General features: G+C 50.4%; 1 protein-coding gene across 1 annotated transcript in view; it reads left to right on the top strand.

Moving 5' to 3' along the window:
• Positions 1-14,619, top strand: part of RRP12 (ribosomal RNA processing 12 homolog) — a 29,272-nt gene extending 14,653 nt beyond the window's left edge. The window contains exons 18-34 of the mRNA XM_006061167.4: positions 396-550; positions 843-910; positions 1,725-1,818; positions 2,620-2,778; positions 2,916-2,996; positions 3,195-3,300; positions 3,566-3,673; positions 4,183-4,340; positions 5,282-5,373; positions 5,555-5,716; positions 5,836-6,008; positions 6,244-6,372; positions 11,117-11,166; positions 11,883-11,952; positions 13,374-13,441; positions 13,732-13,814; positions 14,083-14,619. Of these exons, the coding sequence (XP_006061229.3) occupies positions 396-550; positions 843-910; positions 1,725-1,818; positions 2,620-2,778; positions 2,916-2,996; positions 3,195-3,300; positions 3,566-3,673; positions 4,183-4,340; positions 5,282-5,373; positions 5,555-5,716; positions 5,836-6,008; positions 6,244-6,372; positions 11,117-11,166; positions 11,883-11,952; positions 13,374-13,441; positions 13,732-13,814; positions 14,083-14,185 (1,859 nt within the window). The 3' untranslated portion in view covers positions 14,186-14,619. The remainder of the gene's footprint in view (positions 1-395; positions 551-842; positions 911-1,724; positions 1,819-2,619; positions 2,779-2,915; positions 2,997-3,194; positions 3,301-3,565; positions 3,674-4,182; positions 4,341-5,281; positions 5,374-5,554; positions 5,717-5,835; positions 6,009-6,243; positions 6,373-11,116; positions 11,167-11,882; positions 11,953-13,373; positions 13,442-13,731; positions 13,815-14,082) is intronic.
• The last annotated feature ends 11,267 nt before the right edge of the window (positions 14,620-25,886 follow it).

The raw sequence follows: 25,886 nt of genomic DNA, 5'->3' as shown, positions 1-25,886 counted from the left end.
AGGCCTGGTGGAAGGTGGCTGCGGGGGCGTGGGTTCCCTGACCCCGTCTGGCCTGCTCGTTGCCTGAGCTATCACCCATCCTTTGCAAGGGCCTGAGTGTCTCCTGGGGACCCGAGGAATTGATGGGACGCCAAAAGCTGCCCCCTTTCTCTCTTTACTCTCAACGTGCTGGCAGTTGTCCAGCCTTTATGTGGGGCTGGTCCTTCTCTGGCCCCATAGACTGGGGTGGCCCCATTCTCTGTGCTCTGGCCTCAGCCTCTCCTGTCCCAGAGGACCCCAGACCTCTGGTCCCATCACAGGTCCCCCAAAAGAATGCCTCTGGGCTGCAGCTCCAGTGGCCGTTGAGGTGGGGTCACGTTCTGCCCCTTTTGTGCAAACTTTGGTCTTCCTGTCAGAGGCTGATCGTGCCGAAGTGAGCCGCTTTGCCAAGAACTTTCTGCCCATCCTATTCAACCTGTATGGGCAGCCTGCTGCAGCCGGAGATACCCCAGCTCCTCGGCGGGCCGTGCTGGAAACCATCAAAACTTACCTCACCATTACTGAGCCTCAGGTGAGCTGGTGGACGAGGCGGAAGAACAGTCTCCAGTAGGTGAGGGTTGGTTGCGGGTGTTGGAGAGGTCGAGACTCCACCCACCATGGCTCACTTGGACCTCTGCCCCAAGAAGAACAGGGACCGATGTCAGCAGCGCACTGGGCTTGGAGCCCTAAATAGGGAGGAGAGGAGGAGAAAGAGACGAGGGAGTAGTCCTGTGACCTGCTGTCGTTTTGTATTTTCTCTTTTGTGTATGTGTGTTTTGTATTTTTTCTTGAACAACCATCTCCTTATCCCTTTGGGCTGTCAGCTGGTGAATGGTTTCCTGGAAAAAGCCAGTGAGAAGGTGCTGGACGCCTCTAGCTCTGACTTCACCAGGTGAGTACCCCACTTGAGCTGGGGCAACCCAGGGAACTAGAGGGTGTGCTGGCAGAAGCCCTGTGTTTCTCTCTGGAATTATTTACGAATGTCTTGAGGTACTGAATGACCCAGCTCCTCCACGAGGCCTGACCGGCTCCTCCTTCCCAGAGTGGCATTGTAGTCTGCTAGGGATGGGCCAGGACCGTGGAGACGTGCTGCACAGGTTCAGATCCCAGCTTTGCCACTTATGAGCTGTGACCTTGGACAAGTTATTTACCTACTCTGAGCCCTCATCTGTAAAATGGGCATAATGATAGTACTTGCAAGAGAGTTGCTACGAGGATTGAAGGTATTGACATATGTCAAGGGTCAGGAACAGTAGCTGGCATCTTATGAGTGCTGAATTAGGTACAGGCAGGCAATGGCACCCCACTCCAGTAATTTTGCCTAGAAAATCCCATGGACGGGGGAGCCTGGTGGGCTGCAGTCCACGGGGTCGCTAAGAGTCAGGCACGACTGAGCGACTTCACCTTCACTTTCCACTTTCATACAATGGAGAAGGAAATGGCAACCCACTCCAGTGTTCTTGCCTGGAGAATCCCAGGGACGGTGGAGCCTTGTGGGCTGCCGTCTATGGGGTCGCACAGAGTCAGACACGACTAAAGTGACGCAGCAGCAGCAGTGATTATTCATGGGCTCCTTTGAGGCCTCTTGTCCTCCTGCCCCTGACCTTTCCCACCTCCTCTGTCCCCAGTAGACATGAGGACACAGATAGTCCACGCCCTTCCCCAGCCTCTGCTAAGCCCCTCCTTGGTCTCTTGTCCCCGAGCAGGTTGTCTGTCCTGGACCTGGTTGTGGCCTTGGCTCCGCATGCTGATGAAGCCGCCATCAGCAAGCTCTACTCCACCATCCGGCCCTATCTAGAGGTGAGCCACGGAGGCCGGGAGCCCCGCACGACCACTCCTGGGGCAAGTGGGGGCTCCTTGCGGTTTGTGTGTGTTAGGGGGATGTCTCTGTCTCTACGCCTTGCTGCCGCCCAAGACCGAGTCTTCATCTGCTTTCTTGTGGCGTGGCTGCCCTCTGTATCTATCTAGTCCTGGACTCTTGTCACGTGGATGCCATGTTGAGGCCTCAGCTGCTCAAAGATGCCTCTTGCAGAGACCTAACTCACTCACTGGGCCCATCCCCACCTGCCCTGACCTTCACCCCACCCAACCTCATCCCCCTGCTGCCACTCGGGCCTCATTAGGCAGCTTTAAGAGTTCCAGACACAGCAGCCCTTGTGGGCCTTGGCCCGTCCCCTGCCTGCTGCGGCTAACCACCAGGCAAGAGTCAGGCCAGCGTGACCTCCTGAAAGCTGTCACCACCACCACGTGTAATAAGCAGTTACCCAGCAGCGTGAGCAGGGCCCTGGGTGGAACATGCGGGGTCACCCAACCTCCAGAGAGGTGGCCCTGGAAGAGCAGAAGGGAGGGAGGGGGGCTTCATTCCTCAGCGTCCCCTGCCTGGCCCAGAGTCAACCTCTCACCATCCGTGGTCTCCCTACCCTCTAGTCGGGTGTCACAAGCTCCAGAGGGCGGGCTTCGCTGGGTCCCCTCCAGGGCTGGTCACAGCTCATGTGGCTGCTCTGTGGATGTTACTGGCCTGAGTAACAGTTGAGGCGGGTGGATGGATGGGTAGGTCTGCCCAGCCTCCTTTCTCACCCTGTCCATCATACCCCTTCCCAGAGCAAGACCCACGGGATACAGAAGAAGGCCTACCGTGTGCTGGAGGAGGTGTGTGCCAGCCCCCAGGGCCCCGGGGCCCGCTTCGTGCAGAGCCACCTAGATGACCTGAAGAAGACCCTGCTGGACTCCCTGCGGAGCACCTCCTCGCCCGCCAAGAGGGTGCGGACTCCAGGGGCCCCACTCCGCCCGAGGGTGGACGGGCAACACCGGGAGAGGACCTGCCTGGAGACGCTTTAGGGGGCTTCTGGGGCGAAGGCGGCACTGAGGGTCCTGACTGTTGTCGCCCTGTCCCGCAGCCCCGTCTGAAGTGCCTCATGCATATTGTGAAGAAGCTCTCGGCTGAGCACGAGGAGTTCATCAGTGCCCTTGTCCCGGAGGTGTGGGGCGCGGGGGGTGGGGAGATGGGGCGCATGTGTGAATGTGGCTCCTGAAGGTCTGTCGGGATCCGGCAGGGCAGATTTGGGAGTGGGGGTGGCCGGGGAGCATAAGCGCCCTTACCTGGCCCCTCTGCCCCAGGCTGCCAGCCCTGGGGTGGCCAGCTTGGGGAGCCCATGCTAACGGGGCTGTCCTGGCAGGTGATCCTCTGTACCAAGGAGGTCTCGGTGGGAGCTCGGAAGAATGCTTTCGCGCTGCTGGTGGAGATGGGCCGCGCTTTCCTTCGGTTTGGCCCAAGCCAGGAAGGTGAGGCCTGGGTGACCTGGGGCTGGGATGGATGCTGTACTCCCAGCCTGGGGGCGCTGGGGCTGGGATGGATGCTCTGCTCCCAGCTGGGGGAGGAGGCACCCCTCAGCCACTAGTCAGAGAGATGAGGTAGTGTGAGCTGTCTGGCCCTGGCCCCGGGCAGGCTGCTCCTCTCTGGCCGGAGTTCCCCTTCCTAGTGGGCCCACGATGCAGCGCACGCAGGGGGCTCTGCCCCAGGCAACTCCTCCTGCTCTCTGCCCCCCAGAGGCCCTGCAGCGTTACCTCATCCTCATTTACCCTGGCCTTGTGGGCGCAGTGACCATGGTCAGCTGCAGCATCCTGGCCCTGACCCACCTCCTCTTCGAGTTTAAAGGTAAGCGCTATTTCCTTGAAGGCTTGGCAAGCCCTCGGGGTAGGACAGTGCCCAGGAGGTCAGGACAGGGTGGCTACCAGAATGAAGAGTGGTCCTGGGAGGGAGGATGAAGAGCTGGACCTGAGCCCAACTGCCTCCCACCTTCTCTGCTGCCTAGCTCGGACTTCCTCCTTCCGCAGCTGCCAGAGTCCCAGAGGGTAGGTGTGGGGGGAGGTTAGATCCCTTGCCCAGATCTTAGTTAAGGTTCTGCTTCATATCAACCATTGCTTCTTAACAATCCTGAACAAACTCAGGATCCTCCTGGAACCTTACTCTCTTTCTCTAAAACGGGAAAAGCATAGCACCTGCTCATAGGGTGGCTGAGGGGCTAGAGGAGAGATTCACGGAAAGGATCTAGTCCTTGGCCAGGCCCACAGAAGCCTCTCAGGGGTCAACTCCCACCTTCTGGCCCAGCTGGGGTCTGGGTGGGGCTCCCGGTGTCCCTGACAGTGGCCCTCTGGCCGCCACAGGTCTGATGGGGACCAGCACGGTGGAGCAGCTGCTGGAGAACGTGTGTCTGCTCCTGGCCTCACGCACCCGCGACGTGGTGAAGTCGGCGCTGGGCTTCATCAAGGTGGCAGTGGTCGTCATGGACGTGGGGCACCTGGCCAAGCACGTGCAGCTGGTGGTGAGTGTCCCCTTCCCCTCGGCCGGTGGCAACACGGCCCGAGAGCTGCCGGCAGAGACCCAGTGGGGCCTTGAGGTCATGTGGCTTCCAACACTTTCTTAGCCACATGCTGTCTTCTGCGGCAGGAGGCCGTGCAGGAGCCCTGGAGGGGCCGGTGGTGGAGGTAAGGGGCACAGCGCCCAGGCCCCCTCTTGTCATCCCCCCACGCCCTTCCACAGCAGCAGGGGCTCTGCAGGGCAGGGCCACTCCTTGTCTTATAGATGGCCAACCAAGGCCAGATTTCCCTTGTCCACAGCGCAGGTGAGAGTAGTCCTGGAACAGAGCTGCAGCCTGGGCTTGCCCTGGGCAGCCCGCAAAGCTCCCTTTGCATTTTCCCTCTTCATTGTGATCTTCTGGGTTTGAGAAGACTCCTTGGGATGCCCCTGCTGGTTTCAGATCCCTGAAGAACCGTCTGGTGTTGGGTCCCTAGCCCCCTCCTGCTGGGCACAAGGCATGCAGCAAGCTGGGACTGTCTTCTGAGCCAAACATCCACAGCGCCCGCCGCCTCACTATCCCACATGCAGCTGGGTTGAGTCGCATCAGGGCTCTTGATTGCCTCTGCATCTGGCCTTGGGTTGGGTCAAGGCAAGAGGGGCAGATGAGAGGCAGGACAGCCCACCCCCTCCCGATAAAGCCTGCCATCTAACTGGGGCCATGGATGGGCAGAATGGCCTAGGCGGTGACTTGTCCCCGAGTGATGGGAGTCGGTACAAGCCTTCAGAGGAGCTCCACGGAGGGACAGCGCAGATGACACCTGCTGGCCTCACGAAGGCTGGAGAGAGGTCCAGCCATAGATTAATACAGGGAAACAGAGAGGACTCGTGGAACCAGGGGAACCCCATGGGGTGGGGGGCAGATAGGGCAGGGTGCCCCTCCCCTCAAGCCTGCACTCTGCCCTGCAGATGGGAGCCATCGGAAAGCTCTCGGATGACATGCGGCGGCACTTCCGCATGAAGCTTCGGAACCTGTTTACCAAGTTCATCCGCAAGTTCGGGTCTGTGCCCTGACTGGGAGGGAGCAGGGGAGGAGTGGAGGGGCTTCCAGTCCCACCAGGACCGCTGCCAAGAAGGCCCTGGGCCGGGGCACTGGAAGGGCTCCAGCTGGACCCCTCACTCTGGACACACTGTCTGTCCCCGGCACCTCACTGCTCACCTATGTGCCCCCTCACCCCCCAGGTTTGAGCTGGTGAAGAAACTGCTGCCGGAGGAGTACCACAAAGTCCTGGTAAACATCCGGAAAGCAGAGTCCCGGGCCAAGAAACACCGGGCCCTCAACCAAGCCACCGTGGAGGAGGAAGAAGAGGAGGAGGAGGAACCTGTCCAGGGCAAAGGCGACAGGTGAGCCCTGTGGCCAGGTCCTGGGGACCTGGTCTCCCCCAACCTGAAGCCTGCCCAGGCCGTGCCCAGCCACCCTGCCTCTGCCAGAGCTCCCTGACTCGGGGCTTCTCTGTCTTTAGCATCGAGGAGATTTTGGCCGACTCAGAGGATGAGGAGGACGAGGAGGAGGAGCGGAGTCGGGGCAAGGAGCAGCGGAGACTGGCCCACCAGAGGAGCCGGGCGTGGCTGAAGGAGGGGGGCGGGGACGAGCCCCTCAACTTCCTGGACCCCAAGGTGGCCCAGCGAGTCCTGGGTGAGCAAGAAACGTCTGGCCCATGGGCACAGAGGACAGGCTTGCCTCAGGGCGAGTTCGGAAGTAGGATGGCCTCCGGGGAGGCCGGCAGGCACCCTCACCTCTCACATACACACATGGTTGTACTGCGGGTTCCCATCCAAGGCGCAGATCTGGGCCCCGAGGGTTATGATGAGGGTGTGAGCAGGTAAGGACTGGCCTGCCATCTCCTCACTGCCTGACTCTGCCCCACTAGCCACACAGCCTGGGCCAGGCCGGGGCAAGAAGAAGGACCATGGCTTCAAGGTGAGCGCCGACGGCCGGCTCATCATCCGAGAGGAGGAGGATGCCAACACCAAGATGGAGGAAGAGGAAGGCGCCAAAGGTGGGGCCACCTGCCGCCGTGGGAGGGGCCAAGGCTGCATGCATTTGCTTACCCATCCATTCACTCATCTGGTCATTCAGTCAGTGACCATCTTTGGGGAAGCATAGGTGAAAAGAGATACAAGGAGCTTATATCTCAGGCAACTTTTTTTTGAGTTTCTCAAACTTTGCTGACCACATTAAGAAATCTTTTTATGTTGTAACTCAGCTACTTATTCAACACTTCCATAACTCAAACAAAACTTTCAAAAGGCAGTACTTCCTCTTACCCTGTGTCATACACTCTCTTGATCTCTCTTCTGTTCTATTCTATTTGCTTCTCCTCCTCTAAAAAAAAATTTTTATTTTTTTTTTTAATTCCAAATGTAAACTTGTCTGAGGTCTAGAAGCTCATTTAGAGCTTGGAAAGAGCCAGCCCCTCCCAACTTCCCAAGTCACTGTCTCCTGTTGTCCAGGGGCTGCTCAGGTGTAACACCTCCGAGTGCTGTTTCATCTTTCCTGTTCCCTCTCTGCACATATATCTCTCCGTGTCATGTAAGATCACAAAAGCCTAGGTCTTCTAAAATGTGCGTCTCCCTCTTTATTTTGGTTCTCACTGTTGGCACGCTGCAGCCTCTCAGCTAGCACGGCCAGTGCTGCCCAGGCAGCTGGGCCAGCCGGCTCTGGGATGGGGGACAGTCGCCTAACGTCTCTGTGCCTCGGTTCCCTCGCCCCACAGTGGGTGTAACACCAGCATTGACCTCAGAGGGTGGTCGTAAAGGTGAGATGGTAGACTTGCTGGGGGTGGGGGTGGCGACACTAATTCTCTCCTGCTCTGGCCTCTCGCTGCCCCTTCGCATCTCAGTGTATCCCGTCTCCTTGCTCCCTTCTTGCATGGCATCCTGACACTGAGTGTGCCCCGCCCCGGCCCCCCCTCCATCTTCCCAGACCCTCTCCACTCTGAGATGCAGTGCAGGCTTTAGTGTGGCCTTTCCACAGCCCCCCGGCCTTAGCTGTGTTCCCTCAGAACTCCCCACAAGCCCAGGGACCGCCCAGGTTCCGTACTTGGTCACACGCTTCCTGTGACATTGGGTTTACTTCGCTTTGTCTTTCCTCCAGCCAGTCAGTTTCAAAGTTCTGTCTCTTGTGTTTTTCTTTTTTTTTTTTTTTCCTTCCTGGCGGCACCACGTGGCATGCAGGATCTGAGTTACCCAATCAGAGATGGAACCCGTGTTCCTTGTGGCTGAAGCATGGAGTTCTAACCACTGGACCACCAGGGAATTCCCTGACTAACCATTTTTTAAGTGTACCATTCACTCACATTGTTGTACAATCTCCAGAACTCTTCATCTTGCAAAACTGAAACTCTTGTTCGCATGAAATAGCAACTCCCCACTTCCCCCTCCTCTAGCCCCTGACAGCCACCATTCTGGTTTTTGTCTGTATTAATGTGAATTTGAATGTGAGTTGTGGTACGTCATATAAGGGGAATCATTCAATGTTTGTGCTTTTGTGACTGGCTTATTTCACTTAGCATAATGTCCTCAAGGTTTGTCCATGTCATAGCTTGTGTCAGAATTTCATTCCTTTTTAAGTCTGACCTTGTTCTGTTGTTCTTCCCTGGTGGCTCAGACAGTACAGCGTCTGTCTACAATGCGGGAGACCCGGGTTTGATCCCTGGGTCGGGAAGATCCCCTGGAGAAGGAAATGGCAACCCACTCCAGTACTATGGAAAACCCCATGGACAGAGGAGCCTGGTAGCTACAGTCCATGGGGTCGCAAAGAGTCGGACACGACTGAGCGACTTCACTTTCCTTTCCTTTCCTTGTTCTGTTGTACATCTAGACCACATTTTGTTTGTTTGCCATCCAATAGTGGACAGAAGCAATGCTTCCACTTTCTGACTGTTGCAAATAGTGCTGCTATGATCATAAATGTACAAATGGCCCTTCAGGATCCTGCTTTCAATTCTCTTGGGTACGTGCCTGGAAGTGGATCATGTGGTAGTTCTGTCTTTAATTTTTTGAGGAACTGCCGTACTGTTTTCTTCAATAACTGTACCGTTTTATGTTCCTGCTAACAGCGCACAAGGGTTTCAGTTTCTTCACAGCCTCACCAACACTTGCTGTTTTGTATTTTGTTGATAGTATACATCCTGGAGTGTTTGAAGTGGTATCTCATGGTGGTTTTGATTCGTATTTCCTTAATGATTAATGATGTTTAGTGTCTTTTCATGTTTATTGTCCATTTATCTTTTCAGAGAAATGTCTACTCGAGTCCTTTGCCCATTTTTGAATTGGGTTGTTTGTTTCTTATTGAGTTATAAGAAGTTCTTTCTCTATTGTGGAGTTCAGTTCAGTTAGTTCAGTCGCTTAGTCGTGTCCAACTCTTTGCGACCCCATGAACCGCAGCACGCCCGGCCTCCCTGTCCATCACCAACTCCCAGAGTTTACCCAAACTCATGTCCATTGAGTCAGTGATGCCATCTAACTATCTCATCCTCTGTCATCCCCTTCTCCTCCTGCCTTCAATCTTTCCCAACAGCAGGGTCTTTTCAAATGAGTCAGCTCTTCGGATCAGGTGGCCAAAAGCTTCAACATCAGTCCTTCCAATGAACACCCAGGACTGATCTCCTTTAGGATGGACTGGTTGGATCTCCTTGCAGTTCAAGGGACTCTCAAGAGTCTTCTCCAACACCACAGTTCAAAAGCATCAATTCTTTGGCACTCAGCTTTCTTTATAGTCCAACTCTCACATCCATACATGACTACTGGAAAAACCATAGCCTTGACTAGATGGACCTTTGTTGACAAAGTAATGTCTCTGCTTTTTAATATGCTGTCTAGGTTGGTCATAACTTTCCTGCCAAGGAGTAAGTGTTAATTTCATGGCTGCAGTCACCATCTGCAGTGATTTTAGAATCCAAAAAAATAAAGTCAGCCACTGTTTCCACTGTTTCCCCATCTATTTCCCATGAAGTGATGGGACCAGATGCCATGATCTTAGTTTTCTGAATGTTGAGCTTTAAGCCAACTTTTTCACTCTCCTCTTTCACTTGCATCAAGAGCCTGTTTAGTTCTTCACTTTCTGCCATAAGGGTGGTGTCATCTGCATATCTGAGGTTATTGATATTTCTCCCGGAAATCTTGATTCCAGCTTGTGTTTCTTCCAGCCCAGCGTTTCTCATGATGTACTCTGCATATAAGTTAAATAAACAGGGTGACAATATACAACTTTGACGTACTCCTTTTCCTATTTGGAACCAGCCTGTTGTTCCATGTCCAGTTCTAACTGTTGCTTCCTGACCTGCATACAGGTTTCTCAAGAGGCAGGTCAGGTGATCTGGTATTCCCATCTCTTTCAGATTTTTCCACAGTTTATTTTGATCCACACAGTCAAAGGCTTTGGCATAGTCAGTAAAGCAGAAATAGATGTTTTTCTGGAACTCTCTTGCTTTTTCCATGATCCAGCGGATGTTGGCAATTTGATCTCTGCTTCCTCTGCCTTTTCTAAAACCAGCTTGAACATCTGGAAGTTCACGGTTCACATATTGCTGAAGCCTGGCTTGGAGAATTTTGAGCATTACTTTACTAGCGTGTGAAATGAGTACAATTGTGCAGTAGTTTGAGCATTCTTTGGTATTGCCTTTCTTTGGAATTGGAATGAAAACTGACCTTTTCCAGTTCTGTGGCCACTGCTGCGTTTTCCAAATTTGCTTACATATTGAGTGCAGCACTTTCACAGCATCATCTTTTAGGATTTGAAATAGCTCAACTGGAATTCCATCCCCTCCACTACCTTTGTTCATAGTGATACTTCCTAAGGCCCGCTTGACTTCACATTCCAGGATGTCTGGCTCTAGGTCAGTGATCACACCATCGTGATTATTTGGGTCATGAAGATCTTTTTTGTATAGTTCTTCTGTGTATTCTTGCCACCTCTTCTTAATATCTTCTGCTTCTGTTAGATCCATACCATTTCTGTCCTTTATTGAGCCCATCTTTGCATGAAATGTTCCCTTGGTATCTCTGATTTCTTGAAGAGATCTCTAGTCTTTCCCATTCTGTTGTCTTCCTCTATTTCTTTGCATTGATTGCTGAGGAAGGCTTTCTTATCTCTCCTTGCTATTCTTTGGAACGCTGCATTCAAATGGGTATATCTTTCCTTTTCTCCTTTGCTTTTTGCTTCTCTTCTTTTCACAATCTTTTACTATCGTGGAGAGTAACCGTTTATCAGATGTATGATTTGTAAATACTTTCGTATCCTCCAGGCTGCCTTTTCATCCTGGGACCTTCATCTTTGACACACACAAGTTTAACATTTTTAATGGAGTTTAATTTATTTTATTTTTGTTGCCTGCACTTTTTGTTGGTTCACACTTCTTTATGTCCCCACACGTGGGGAGGGGAAAGATTCCCAAGTAGGGGAACTGGCAGTGTTCCTCACAAAGTGGAGTGTATGCAGGAGTGCCCGGCTCCCCAGGAAACCTGGCACTTTCTTAGAGTATCCAAAACAAAAGCTGTATTTAATTTAGAAGTCGGGTCACCACTTCCTAGAGGGGCTCGTATCCAGAGGGCCCAGGATAGGGAGGAGGAAGGGGCAGGAGTCAGGATCTTGTCCTCCACAGGACCAGTCTCCTGGGGCTGCAGTTGACAGACCCTGCAGCCTGACGAGCCGGGAGGAGGCAGGTTGAAATTTGTGGGCTTTGGGAAGACGGAGTAGGGAGGTCCCTGCATGATCACAGACCTCTCTCTTTTTGGCTCCAGGGGAGGATGAGGAGATGGCTGACCTCATGGAAGACGTAGGCGTCAAGAGCGTGAGTAGTAATTCCTGCTGCTAGAGGGCCGGGGCCCTAAGACCTAAGCCTTGGGCCTCATAGCTTCTCGTCATCTCCCTGCTCCACAGAGTCACTCACCCTGCTTCCTGACTTCTCAGTGGAGCCTTAGGGGTGCGCACAGCAGGCAGTCTGGAGCGTGCTATGGCACGGCCAACGCCTTTGCAGGGCATGGTGAGGGCTTGGGTCCCCCGAAGCACCCAATGCTTCCTTCGGTGTTGGCTGTGCTGTCCAGACGAAGGAAGAGAGACAGTCCTTTGTCTCTCCCCCGAGGGCATATGCTGTGCAGGCAGCAGGGGCAGTAGCCGGCCTCCGTGCCGCCATGGGACAGCTGCACGTGGGGTTGGGTACCTACCACTGGGGAGTGCCGAGAGCCCCACGTGTCACCTCACTGATCCTCCCAGGAGGTGGGGACTCTATCATTGCTGTTTCCAGAGGGGGCTGCAGTAGGTAAGCAGCCTGCCCGAGGTCACAGGGGTTGTTAAAAGTGTAACCCCACGTCTGTGCTGCCTAGCTGTGTGACCTTGCCTGGTTACTTGCCGTCTCTGAGCTTCAGTGTCCTCTTCTGTAAGTTGGGGATCGAGTGCTTGGCAGGGAACCTTTTCTGCTAATGCAGGTTACGACTGTTTTTACTGCTGCCATTAGCGAGTATGATCACGTCCCCTTGTTCATGAACTTTGCTTGTTGCTTCTTTATAGAAAAAGCACCAGAAGCTTAAGCAGAAAGAGGCTGACGATGAGGAGCTGGAGATGCCCCCTCAGTACCAAGGTGAGGCTTCCTCTCTTCTCTGTTGGAGCAGGTACCCTGTCACCTGCACGAGGCTGAGTGTGTTGCAGGCAGAGCCAAGAGATTGCAAGGCCTGGTTGCACTCAGGTGACACCAGCAAAGTTTGCCTGATACGTCGCCTAAGACTGGGCTGAGGACCAGGGGGCCTGGGGGTTAGGAAGTCTGTGTACAGAACCCCCAGCCCTTCTGGGAAGCCCCTAAGCCCCATCTCTTCCCCACCCACCCAAGATTTTCTGAGACTTGCAGCCCACCCTACTCCTGGGGGGTGTCTCTTATATGGCCTTGGGTCAGGCCAGATTAGTCCTGTGCTGAGGGTGGCAGTTGAGAGGCCTGCCCAGGGAGTCGCTCTAGACAGTTGTTCCTGAGCTCCTGGAGTAGGTACTAGAGGTACCAAGGTGGCTGCCCAAAGCCAGGGAGGTCTCACCTCTGCCTCCTTCCCCCCAGGCAGCCCCTGCAGGGTCCCTGCTCCCAGCCCCTTGCTCTGCCTCTGGAGGTCCAGGGGCTCATGTAGGAAGTCCCCGATCCCAGTAGCAAGTGTTTGCTCACAGCCCCATGGCATCAACCAGTAGAAGAATGCCGTGGCTGCTTCCACTTCTTGGCCCGACAGGCCACGTCCCAGCTCACCTCCTCTGCTCTAAGAAGGTGTGGTGCGGAAGTAGTAATACCATACAACACAGCAGGGGCCTGGGTTCAGGACTGCTTGCCCAGCTGGTCTCAGCTGTGTGACCTTGGCTTGGCCACACTACCTCTCTGAACTTCTGGCTTCTTAGCTGTAAAGGAGGATCATCTGGGTCATCTCAGAGAGCTGTCCTCAGCCAGCACTATGGGATTCCATCCATGACTGTGTGGGAGCCCAGACTGGAAATGACAGCGACCTTGGAAGCACTTCAGTCTTGAAGCCTCAGTTTTCACGTCTGTACCATGGGATGAGAGCTGCCTCTCTATCTCACAGTGTTGATGTGAAGCTGACCTGAAATCCAGCCTTAGTGCCTCATTTTACAGATAAGCCTAAGAGGCTCCAGGAAGTTAAGAGTCTTGCCTGGAGTTGAAGCCCAGTCTGCCTGATTTCAAAGCCTGTGATCTTTCTTCTAGAACAAATGGAGAAGGTCAAGTTTGGAGAAAGAGTGCTATTTTATGTTAGTCGAGAATATATATATTTCCCAGAGGTCACTGGTAGGTTTATGTGGATTCAAATCAGTCTGAGGAGCCCAGTGGTCTGATTGTCAAGTCACTGGACAGTCCTTTCTCGAGGAGGGTCTTCGTCCTTTATTGCTAGGGGACAGCCATCTGGTCCTGGCTGTGACTCATCTCACCAGCAGTGTTCTGAGAAGGTGCCTGTCGCCTTCTCCCAGAAGAAGGTGCCCTGGCTTGCCTGACTCATGGCCTCTGTGTTCCCCCTTTAGCGGGAGGCTCTGGCATCCATCGCCCTGTGGCCAAGAAGACTATCCCCGGGGCTGAGTACAAGGCAAAGGTAAGAGCTGGGGGCAGGGGAAGGGCTGCCCTGGTAGGGGCTCGGGGCGCGAATGCCCATCATCACCCCAAGAGGCACCTTTTGTGGAGCCAGCATGAGGCCACACCGAGGGGCACACAGATGTCTTGCGGCCCAGGCCTTTGCTGGGTGGCCATCTCGGGGTGCAGGAGCTCTTGGGCACCACCTGAGGCAGAGAATGACGGGAAGGGAGGACACGGCCTGTCACATCAGGGGCAAGGGTGGAAGGGAAACCCACACTCCCGACTGACTCTGTTTCTCTGGGTGAGCAGAAAGCAAAGGGTGACGTGAAGAAGAAGGGTCGGCTCGACCCCTACGCCTACATCCCCCTCAACAGAACCAAGCTCAACCGCAGGTACGCTGTGTGCAGGCTGGGGTGGCACGTGCTCATTACACTGTCCACTCAATTGCTCAAGTCTCTTCCAGTTTTCTATTTTTACTTGTTTACGTGCACCTTCAAATATTATTGACACAAAGGGCATGGTCTGTGCTGATCACATGCTGCCCACTTCCGGGCAGCGCCCCTTCTTGTTCAAGCTGGTGTCGGGGTCAGGCGCTATCTTTTGACATTAAGGGAAGGGGGACTGCCTGGTCTCAGGGAGATGTGACCCTTGTTCTTGCAGGAAGAAGATGAAGCTACAGGGGCAGTTCAAGGGCCTGGTGAGAGCTGCTCAGCGAGGCTCCCACGCGGGACACAAGCTCCGCAGGAAGGATCGTCGGCCCTGAGCCCCAGGGGCCCCCTCCTCCCCAGGCTGCTCTGTGGTCCAACCTGAGGCCCTTTTCAGCCCCCAGGCTGCCTTGACACCAGCTCCAGATGCTCCCGTCAGCAGTGGAGCCTGGACTCAGAGTGACTTGTTGGAACCAGGCTTGGGTCCCAGAAGTGCCCTGGATTTTGGAAGCTCCAAATGAGAATGTCTCCCTTCAGAGATGCCCCTGGGGTCTGGAGACGGGAATGTGGCTTTGTCACCTCCGAGTGGCTAGTGGGGCATCTATGCTTTCCATCCAGAGTGTTTGCAAACAACAGAGTAGATAGATGGTCTTCCTTTCCTCCACCTGCTTGTAGCCCCGTGGCACTCAGCCTGGCTGCAGTTCTGAGCGTGTGAGGTTTGCTGTGACCAGACATAGAATAAAGATGCAACACCATGTGTTGTCCCTAGAAACGCCGTGTTTATCTCCTGCCTCCCTCAGGTATAAGAACAGTGCCTAGTCATTGGCACCCATGGCTTGACTGCTTCCCTACCACTTTCGGTATCCATTCTGGGGCATAGCATGATAGCCCTGGGTCAGGCTTTGGATCTTGACCCACCTGTGTGAGAAGTCTTCCCAACGTCCAACTAACGTCCCAGTTAGAAGGTGACATTTGGAGCGTCCGGAGTGGCAGCGAATGCTCTGAACTTGGTCTACAGAGCCGTGGTCGAGCACCAAGGACTCAGACTAAAGGAGAGTTGCAGCACCAGCTGCCCCAGCCTGCCCCAGGGTACAGGTTGCTCCCAGCAGCTTTGTTCATTGATTCAGTAGGGTGTTTGCTGAGCCCTTCTGTGTGCCAAGCACAGCCTGATCACCAACCTTCCTCATCCTCACATTCTTTTCCCCAGACAAATGGATCAAGCTGTGGTATGAAGAGCAATGTGTTTCCCACTGCCCAGCTTTTGTTGGTCTGGAGCAGAGAAGGGAGTGGTGCAGGGCTCCCATTGCTCCTAAGATCATTTATCCTGTCAGCCCAGGATACTCCTTGTGCTTTCCCAGTAGGAATCAAGATGCAAAGAACCACATGCTCTTTCCCATCCCTGAGTATAAGGAACTGTGCGTCTCAAAATCTCCGCATTGGAAATGGCTCCCAGGAGACCCTGTGCACCATTCCTCTCATCCTCTCAGGGAACTCATGTCAATTTGATCCATTGCCCCCAAATTAGGGCATTTCCTCTGCTGATTTGGGGCTAGGAAGCTGAGAGGAGTCACACGCTGCCCAGAGGTGGCGCTGTTGACATGTCTTGTTCACAGAAAGCCTGGAATTGGAGAGCAAGGAAGAAAGGTCAAAAGAGGTGGCTATTAGGTTTGCAAAGGTGGTCTAACCGTGACACCCTTTGTTACACTTCTGGACACAAGGTGGGTCAAATTAAGCCGGCCAGCCCTTTCTGTTTCCATTCTCAGGAACACAAGCACATGCAGTAGAAAGCGTCACGTGTAATAGGTATGGGTAGGATTGCCCAACTGCCCGGGACTGATGTCTTAAAATTTGAAGCAACTTGCTTATCATGGTGTATTTTCCTAGGAGCTTTGTTTCTTTCAAAAGTGGAAAGAATGGGTGACCTAGAAAGGTACATGTTAGTGATATGTTAAACTCCATATCCTTTGGGAAGTAGGCGTCAAATGCAAATTATCTTGATGCAGAGGCAAGAATTGATCTTGCTTCAGAAACTTCAGGTGCTTGAAACATCTGTTAGGAAAGTCAGTGCTGCTTTTTCTGTCTACTTTGGGGAGCAGGAGAATTGGGCATATTCATCAGTGCAAGGTTCATTTGATTTCAGGGCAACTGGAATAGTGGAGGCCCTCCCCCCAAAATTCAGATTTACTACGTTAATTTTGGTCTGCTTTTGGCAGTGTCAGAATCTGAGACTTTGGGCTTTATTTTCTGGGGTCCATCCTCAGAAGACATGGAAGAAATGGAAGACAACTCTGACTTTAGATTATACTACAAAGCTACAGTAATTAAGACAGTATGGGACTGGCACAAAAACAGAAATACAGACCAATGGAACAGGATAGAAACCCCAGAGATAAACCCAACACCTATGGTCACCGTGTCTTTGGCAAGGGAGGCAAGAATGCACAGTGGAGAAAAGACAGCTTCTTCAATAAGTGGTGCTGGAAAAACTGGACAGCTACGTGTAAGAGAATGAAATTAGAGCATTCCCTAACACCATACACCAAAGTAAAATGAATTAAAGAACTAAATATAAGGCCAGTCACTCTAAAACTCTTAGAAGAAAACAGGCAGAATACTCCAACATAAATCACAGCAAGACCCTTTTTGACCCACCTCCTAGAGTAATAAAAATAAATGAGACCTCGTAACTTAAAAGCTTTGGCACAGCAAAGGAAACCATAAAATGAAAAGACAACCCTCGGAATGGGAGAGAATATTTGCAAGTGAAGTAACTGACAAAGGATTAATCTCTATACAAGCAGCTCATGCAGTTCAATATAAAACAAAACAATCCAATCAAAAAATGGGTGGAAGATCTGAGTAGACATTTATCCAAAGAAAACATAACAGATGAAAAGATGCTCAAGAAACACATGAAAAGATGTTCAATAATAATTATTAGAGAAATGCAAATCACAACTACAATGAAGCATTACAGCACGCCAGTCAGAATGGCCATCATCAAAAAAATCTACAAACAAATCAGCTATCTCCCAACAGAAAAAGTTTAAAAAAAAATCTACAAGTGCTGGAGAGACTGAAGATGAGGGAACCCTCTTGCTCTGTTGGTGGGAATGTAATTTGATACAGCTGCGATGGAGAACAGTATGGGGGTTCCTGAAAAAATAAAAATAGAACTCCCATATGGCCCAGCAATCCCACTACTGGGCATATACTCTGAGAAAACCATCATTCAAAGGGACCCACGTCCCCCAGCGTTCACTGCAGCACTAGCCAGGACATGGAAGCAGCCCACCTACATGTCTAGTGACAGATGAATGGATAAAGCTGTGATACATGTAAATACAATGGAATCTTATTCAGCCTTAAACAAAATTAGCTCATTTGCAGTGATGTGGATGGACCTAGATTCTGTCATACAGACTGAAATAAATCAGAAAAATAAATATGGTATGTGTGTTAAGTTGATTCAGTCATGTCCATCTGTTTGTGATCCTGTGGACTGTAGCCCCCCAGGCTCCTCTGTCCATGGGACTCTCCAGGCAAGAATACTGAAGTGGGTTACCATGCCCTTATCCAGGGGATCTTCCTGACCCAGGGATAGAAGCTGCATCTCTTGTCTCCTGTGATAGCAGGCAAGTTCTTTACCACTAGTGCCACCTGGGAAGTGCAAATACTGTATATTTATGCATATATATGGAATCCAGAAAAATGGTACAGATGAACCTATTTGCAGGGCAGGATAGAAAAGCAGATTCAGAGAACAGACATCTGGACATAGTGGGGGAAGGGGAGGGTGGGACAAATTGGGAGTGAAACATTGTTATATATACACTACCATGAGTGAAATAGATAGCTAGCAGGAAGCTTCTGTTTAGCACAGGGAGCTCAACTCTGTGCTCTGTGATGACCTGGAGGGTAAAATGGGGATGGGGGGTTGGGAGGGAGGCTCAAGGCTGAAAAGATCTATGTATACATGTAGCTCATTCGCTTTGTTGTACAGAAGAAACTATCACAACATTGTAAAGCAATTATACTCCAATTTAAATTAAGGTATGAAACATAAAAAAATAAGGAATGGAAGACAAAACATACCCACCCTGACTGCACCAAAACAGCAATGCTTGTGCTGGCCGTGAATTTGGCATCATTCTGGGGATTTGCAAAGGCAGTCTTCTCGTATGGCCTATTAACATAACGCTCTGGACACAGGTGGGTCCGGTTAAAGCAACCTTCCCCCTTCTTGGGAGATGATGTGTCTCAAGATGGCCTCAGCAGGTGTGGTAGTGGCTGGCCTCACAGTTCATCCCTGGCATAGGCTATCTTACTAGGTCTTTGGCGCTTTTGCAGGCCTACATCTGTCCACATGCTTGAGCCTGTGTTTTCTCTGTTGTTTACAAGTGAGAAAATTACTTAAGAAATTAAAGTAGTCCCTGTTTTTATTTATCTTTGTTGCATATGTTTCTTCAAAAGGTAACTTAGAAAGTTGGAATGTGTTCCGTATTTCACTTAAAAGTATTAATAAAGATTTGGGAATTCCCCAGCAGTCCAGTGGTTAGGACTCCTCCCTTTCAATGTTGAGGGCTCATAGTTGAGGAACAAAGATCCTACAAGTTTTACAGCTTGGCGAAAAAAAAAAGTCACAGAAGTTATGAAAAACAGTATGGAAAAAACAGAAAGGTGAAAAATGGACTAGAATCCTTCCACCAAATTCTCACTGTTAATCCTAGTATATTTCATCTGTTTCTATACACAGGGTTTTTTTGACAAAAATAGAGTTTTAAATTACAAGTTTATATTCTAAGCTTGCACTTGGCTATCACAAAATTTTTACCCTACTGATGTATAAACATTTCATAAGCATGTTTTCAATGTCCTGGCTTAAATATCTGCCTGGTAGATGTAGCTCAGTTTACATAGAAATGGTCTATGAGTCCGTAAGTATGTTTTTCCTTGATGTCCTCACTGGACTTCCTGGGTAGCCCAGCTGGTAAAGAGTATGCTTGCAATGTAGGAGACCCCGGTTCAATTCCTGGGTTGGGAAGTTCCCCTGGAGAAGGGATAGGCTACCCACTCCAGTATTCTTGGGCTTCTGTTGGCTCAGATGGTAAAGAATCCAACTGCAATGTCAGAGACCTGGGTTCGATCCCTGGTTTGGGAAGATCCACTGGGGAAGGGCATGGCAAACCACTCAGTATTCTTGCCTAGAGAAACCCCATGGACAGAGGAGCCTGATCGCCTGCAGCCCATAGGGTCGCAAAGAGTTGGACAGACTGAGCAGCTAAGCACACAGCATGATGCCATCACCAGATGCTGGATCACGTGCAAAGCAATATTTGGAAAATGACACGATGACTGCTCCTTGTTCTATTTTTTGCTAGACATTATTATGAATGGATAGATGACTGTACTCCAGAAAATTACCCTGATTTGGAGCAATGTGAGCTGGCTTGCCATTTCCTGAAATCATGCTTAATATCACTGCTGCCATAAGAAATATTCACCAGGGTGTTAGAGCCTGGCCAAGCCATCCAGGTCCAGCAGTGCTGGAAGGTTTTATCCCATTTATAGCTGTTGTCAGTGATGAGTAAATATTGATTAAGAAAGTGGGTGAGGGTGTAGTGGCTTGCCACTGCATACACAGGCTGCATGTTCATCCCCGTTGAGTTCTGGATATCAGCTTTGCAATCTAAAATCAGCCTTGGGACTTCCCTGGTGGTCCAATGGTTGGGAATCTGCCTGTGTATTCAGGGCACACTAGTTAAATCCTTGCTCTGGGAAGATCCCACATGCCGCACAGCAACTAAGTCCATGTGCCATGACTATTGAGCCTGTGTTCTACAGCCCACGAGTCACAACTACTGAAGCCCGAGAGCCCCAGAGCCTGTGCTCTACAACAAGAGAAGCCACTGCAGTGAGATGCCCAAGAGCCACAAGGAAGAGGAGCTCCCTGCTCGCCACAACTAGGGAAAGCCCGCACAGCAGCAAAGACCCAGTGCAGCCAAAAGTAAAAACGTGGTTTCATCACTAAGTTGTGTCCGACTCTCTGTGACTCCATGGACTGTAGCCCACCAGGCTCCTCTGTCCATGGGATTTCCCAGGCAAGAGTACTGGAAATGGGTTGCCATTTCCTTCTGCAGGGGATCTTCCTGACCCAGGGATTGAAACCGCATCTCCTGCATTGCAGGCAGTCTCTTGTATTGCAGGCAGATTCTCTACCAACTGAATCATAAGGGAAGATCCGAATGCTTATTTATAAAAATAAATAAATTTAAAATCAGCGTTGATCAAAACAAAAAATAAAGGAAGTAAAATCGGAGTTGATAGGTTCAGTGAAGTAAAAACAGACTCACAAGAGTCCTAGTCAGAATTGCCATTTATTAACTCATAATGAGAACGATAACTGCTACCGGAGACTTGGTATCACGGTGACTGCTCTGGACATACTGTCCCCTGAAAAAGGAGTCAAAATCGGAGGCTTCAGTGAGCATGAAGCAGGCAAAGGGAATCATGTGAGTGATATGTCACTAAGGTCCTTGCTGTCAGACCACTGTCCTTGGTGTATGGGATATAAATACTGCCCATTGGGTGCCTCTTGGTTCTGTGTACCGCTGCACAACAGGCCCAATCCTTCCTCTCTGGTATCTTCTAGGCTCTTTGGACCCACTTACCTTCTGTCCAGAAGCTTTTCTGAAATTTAATTTGGCTCCTGCCTTCTTCACTTCAGCGCAGACTGAAGGGTTTGAATTCTAGAGGGCAGCCTGATTTCCAGGTTCCAGGGATGTCACCCTGCAGACCCGCAGGTTCCAATTACAGAGCTGACACAATTTTTATCCAGACATTCAGAGAGGGTCTGAAACACTGTTTATAGGCAGATGGATTTGTGAACCATGCTAGAAACAGCTCATACGGTCCAGTGGCTCCTCTGTAGGTCTTGCAAGATCTTAAAAAGTCTTGCTTTGCCCTAGAATGGTTGCTCTGCCATAGATCTCGGACTTGAGGCAATTGAACCTGAAGTCATCCATGGCCAATAACCCTCTGTTATAAAACACTCATAAAAATGACGGGGCGCAGTGTTGCCCCAGCAGATTTTTACACGGCTGCCTGTATGCGTGTGTTGATTGGGTCGCTGTGTGATAATACTTATCTAAAAATGGCCTTCCTTAATCATCCTGGCAGGTAGTTCAACTCCTTCCGAGTAGGTAGAGTATACCTCCAAGACAAATAATAATCAGCTAGCAAAGCTGACATCTAGTATTTATTCTGCAGGAAACCCTTCCCTGCCCACAGAAGGGTCATCACAGGGGTTATGTGAATCCCTCCCTTAGGACGCCACACGGGGCACTGTCACACCTGATCCACAGTTACCTGCACAGGTGTACAGAGGCAACGCCAACTCGAGCTGTACAGAGCCTCATTGTGGTAAGATGCTCACCTTCATGATCATCCCTGGTGGCTCAGCTGATAAAGAATCCGCCTGAAGTGCAGGAGACCTGGGTTCGATCCCTGGGTTGGGAAGATCCCCTGGAGAAGGGAACGGCTACCCACTCCAGTATTCTGGCCTGGAGAATTCCGTGGACTGTATAGTCCAGGGGGTCGCAAAGAGTCAGACACGACTCAGCAACTTTCACTTTCATGATCATCCCACTTTATAGCTGAGACCCCACAGGCAACTTAAGCAGGTGGCATTAGGGACCACCCAGGCCTCCAGAGTTCTAGCCCATGCTGCCTGCCACAGAAGTAACTTAGCTCCTGGGGGGACACGGTGTTGCAAAGAGGCTTGGCTGTGAATTTCAAAATGCCATGTGAGGCTGGGACACCAGAGTCTCATCAGTTTGTTCCCGTTCATCATCTTGAAGGCTCTTCACCCCCAAAGCCGGGCGACTCAGACTAAAACTAATTACTGAACAGGTTTCTGTACTTGGTGAGAGAAGGGTGGAGCTGCACCCAGGACTGACTTTCTTGAGAACTGGGAGGGCCAGGAGGGGTGGGGTGGGGGGGCCTATTCTTTCTTCTTCTTCCTCCCCTTTCAAGGAGGGGGATGGAGTTGGCCTGCAAGTCTTTTCTTTTTTCAACATTTTCTTCACACACTGGCATTGTGCATTTATTCTGAAAAAAGAACTTCCTTCCACAAAAAGATTTTGGGAGGCATGGGAGATTCAGCAGTGTGCAAAGCAGACAGGAACTTTGCCTTCATGAAATTTTTGAGGCGGAGACAGACAAAATAAATTAAAAATAAATCCATAAAGACGTGATTGGACTAGCCATGAAGTCAAAGTGTGGCCATGAAGGGATGTGATTTGGACAAGGTGGGGAGTTGGACTTGATTTGGTGGGGGATGCCCCTTGAAGTGAACAGTGTTTATCTAAGACCTGGGGTGGAGCAGGCTTTAGGTTAGATTGTTTTCGTATGAAGCGCTGTAGCAGACAAGGCCTTTTTTTGCTTAGGTTGTGTGTGTGTGTGTGTGTGGTTGGGGTTTGGGGGCAGAGCTGCAGCAGCCCTTGTCGCCCACTTTTGGGCCATGCTCCAAACTAAGCATGGCATGTGCAGAGGCCCCGGAATCAGGAGTATGGCCTCTTCAGGCTTCCCAGGTGGCGCCAGTGATAAAGTACCTGCTTGCCAATACAGAGGACCTAAGACACATAGGTTCCATCACTGGGTTGGGAAGCTCCTCTGCAGAAGGCCATGACAACCCACTCCAGTATTCTTGCCTGGAGAATCCCCATGGACAGAGGAACCTGGCAGGCTACAGTCCATGGGGTGTCAGAGAGCCAGACATGACTGAAGCGACTTAGCAAGCACTCACACATGCATGCATGGCCCCTTCTAAGAATGGACAAGAGGCCAAGGTTGCTGGGCCAGGGGGGCAACATGGAGAGTGGGGCAGCTGAAGACTAGAGAAGCTGCTGGATGGGGGTGTTTTACAGGGCCTTGGATTAGCCCAACAAAAATAGGGTGCGGGTGGAGGATACACAGGGGCGACCTGATTTGACTTGCATTTAAAAAAAAAAAAAAGGATTACTGGCTGTTGTGTGAGTCATAGATTAGAACAGGCTGGAGGAAATGAGCAGACCTGCTGGGAACCTGCTCTTAACAATCCAGACAAGAGGGTGATGGTACATTAGGCTGGGATGGGAAGCGGTAGTTTCAGTGGTGGAGATGGTGAGAAGTGGCTGGAAGGGGTTCAGAAACTGCAACTTGAAGTCCAGTGCTATTCATGGAGGGATCTTTAGCTTCAGTAGAGGGAAGCTGGGCCCCTTGGTTTTTGGACTATGAAAGCTAGATAGGATTTTTTTTTATCCTTGTTCCCTGCATGTCTGGCACTTCCCTAGGCACTAGGGATACATCAAGAACAAAGCAAACAAAACACCCAGCCTCCATGGGGTAATAAAACAAAATAAATATGGAATTCAATACATTAGCGAAAGATAAGTGTTACAGAGAATTGTAAAGCAGAAAAGGGGACAGGGAGTACTGGATGGGAGGGAGGGGTGGTTTCAACTTTAAATTGGCTAAAGATTTGAGGAACTGAGCCCTTAATAACTCCTGTAGCTGGACAAAGCAGCAAGTGCAAAGGCCCTGGGGTGGGCATGTGCTCAGCTTAGTCAAAGGAAAGTAGCTGGAGCTGAGAAAGTAAGAGGGAGATGAGTTGGCATAGGGTTATAGGCCACTAGAAGGACTTCGACTTTTTCCTCCCAGTGGAAAGGGGGGCCGTTGGAAGATTGTGAATCTAGGGGTCACCTGATGCAAAGTAACCATCAGTCAGGATGGGAAAACACTGCAGATGACGCATTTGGGAGCTGGAGAGTCTGGAGTTTGGTTTTAGACATATTGAGTTTGAGATGACCATTAGACATCCAAATGAAGATTGAGCCCCTAGAGTAAACTGGATCTATGAATCTGGAACTCAGAGGAGAGCTTCCAGGGTAGGTGTATTCATTTGGGAGCCTATGTGTGTGTGCGTTTCAAGTAAATAGACTCAGATATCAACAAGTTTGTGAGTGTAGATAGAGAAAACACATCTAAGACTGAGCTTGGGGCACTCCAACATTAAAGGCAGATAAGAACAGCCAGTGAGGAAGAAAAAAAAAATTGATAAAACACAAAACAGGAGAACAGGGTATCCTGGACACTAAGTAAAGGTAATATTTCAAGAAAATAGAGGTTATCTGCTGCATCAAATCTGCTTAAAGTTCAAGTAAGCTGAGGATTATCGAATTTAGTAATATGAAGATCATCGGTGAGGAGTTCTGTGGCGATTCAGCCCCAAATTATCTGGCGCTCAGCTAAAAAAAAAAGTTAGAATGCCTTGTAAAATGAATGAGCTAGGGTAACCCCGGTGGTCCAGTGGTTAAGAATCTGCCTGCCAACACAGGGGACACAAGTTTGACCCCTGGGCTGGGAAGATTGCACATGCCCTGGGGCAGCTAAGCCTGTGCACCACAACTATGAAAGGCCATACGCTCTAGAGCCCTGCTCCACAACAAAGGAAACCGCTGCAATAAGAGGCCTGTGCACACAGCGGAAAGTAGCCCCAACTTGCCACAACTAGAGAAAGCCCGACTGTAGCAACAAAGAGCCAGCACAGCCAAAAATTAAAAAAAAAAAAAAGAAGAAAAACTTTAAAAAATAAAATACTTAAAAGAAATATTCAGAAACATCCAACATTTAAAAAAAAAAAGAATGAGCTACAAGGACATCTTGTGCAGCACAGGGAATATAGTCCATATTTCCTAATAACTTAAAATGGAGTATCATCTGTAAAATTTTTGAATTGTAAAAAAAAAAATTCTGAGTAACCCTATAACTATTTAAAAAGTTGAACTTCAGAAAGAAAACTCCTGGTCCAAATAGTTTCACCAGCACATGTTTAAGAATAAAACCGCATCAATCTTGCGCAAATTCCTTCATATTGTAGATAAAAGGGAACATTCCTACCCATTTTATGAGGCTAGCACGACTCTGATTTCAAAATCTGTCAAAGACATTATAGGCATACCTTGGAGATATTGCAAGTTTGGTTCCAGACCACCACAATAAAGCAAATACTATTACAATAAAGGGAATTCCCTGGCAGTCCAGAGGTTAGGACTCCACACTCTCAATGCTGAGGGTCCAAGTGCAATCCCTGGTCAGGGAACTAAGATCCCACAAACTGTGGGTGCGGCCAAAAAATAAACAGGGTGGCAGGGGAGTAACATGAATGTTTTGGTTTCCACACGCATGAGAGTTATGTTTAAGTTATGCTATGTTTATGCTAAGTGTGCATTACTGTCATATCTAAAAAAAACACCAATGTCGAGGGATTTCCTTGGTGGTCCAGTGGTTAAAACTCCATGTTCCCAATGCAGGGGGCCCAGGTTCAATCCCTGATCAGGAAATTAGATCCCACACGCTGCCAAACTTGGAAGAAAAGTTATGACCAACCTAGACAGCATATTAAAAAGCAGAGACATTACTTTGCCAACAAAGGTCTGTCTAGTCAAAGCTATGGTTTTTCCAGTGGTCATGTATGGATGTGAGAGTTGGACTATAAAGAAAGCTGAGCACCAAAGAATTGATGCTTTTGAATGTGGTGTTGGAGAAGACTCTTGAGAGTCCCTTGGACTGCAAGGTGATTCCACCAGTCCATCCTAAAGGAAATCAGTCCTGAATATTCATTGGAAGGACTGATGCTGAAGCTGAAACTCCAGTACTTTGGCCACCTGATGCGAGGAGCTGACTCATTTGAAAAGACCCTGATGCTGGGAAAGATTGAATGCGGGAGGGGAAGGGGACAACAGAGGATGAGATGGTTAGATGGCATCACCGACTCAATGGACGTGAGTTTGAGTAAACTCTGGGAATTGGTGATGGACAGGGAGGCCTGGCGTGCTGCGGTCCATGGGGTTGCAAAGAGTCAGACACAACTGAGTGACTGAACTGAACTGAACTGATGCCGCAACTAAGAGTTCTCACGCCACAGCTAGATTCTGCATGCCACAGTGAAGATCCTGCGTGATACAACTAAGATCTGGCACAGCCAAATAAATAAATGAA

The sequence above is a fragment of the Bubalus bubalis genome, chromosome 23, assembly GCF_019923935.1.
Source record: "Bubalus bubalis isolate 160015118507 breed Murrah chromosome 23, NDDB_SH_1, whole genome shotgun sequence".
Lineage (NCBI taxonomy): Eukaryota > Metazoa > Chordata > Mammalia > Artiodactyla > Bovidae > Bubalus > Bubalus bubalis.
Note: the sequence above shows the minus strand (reverse complement) of the source record. Positions and strands in the feature narration are given on the sequence as shown.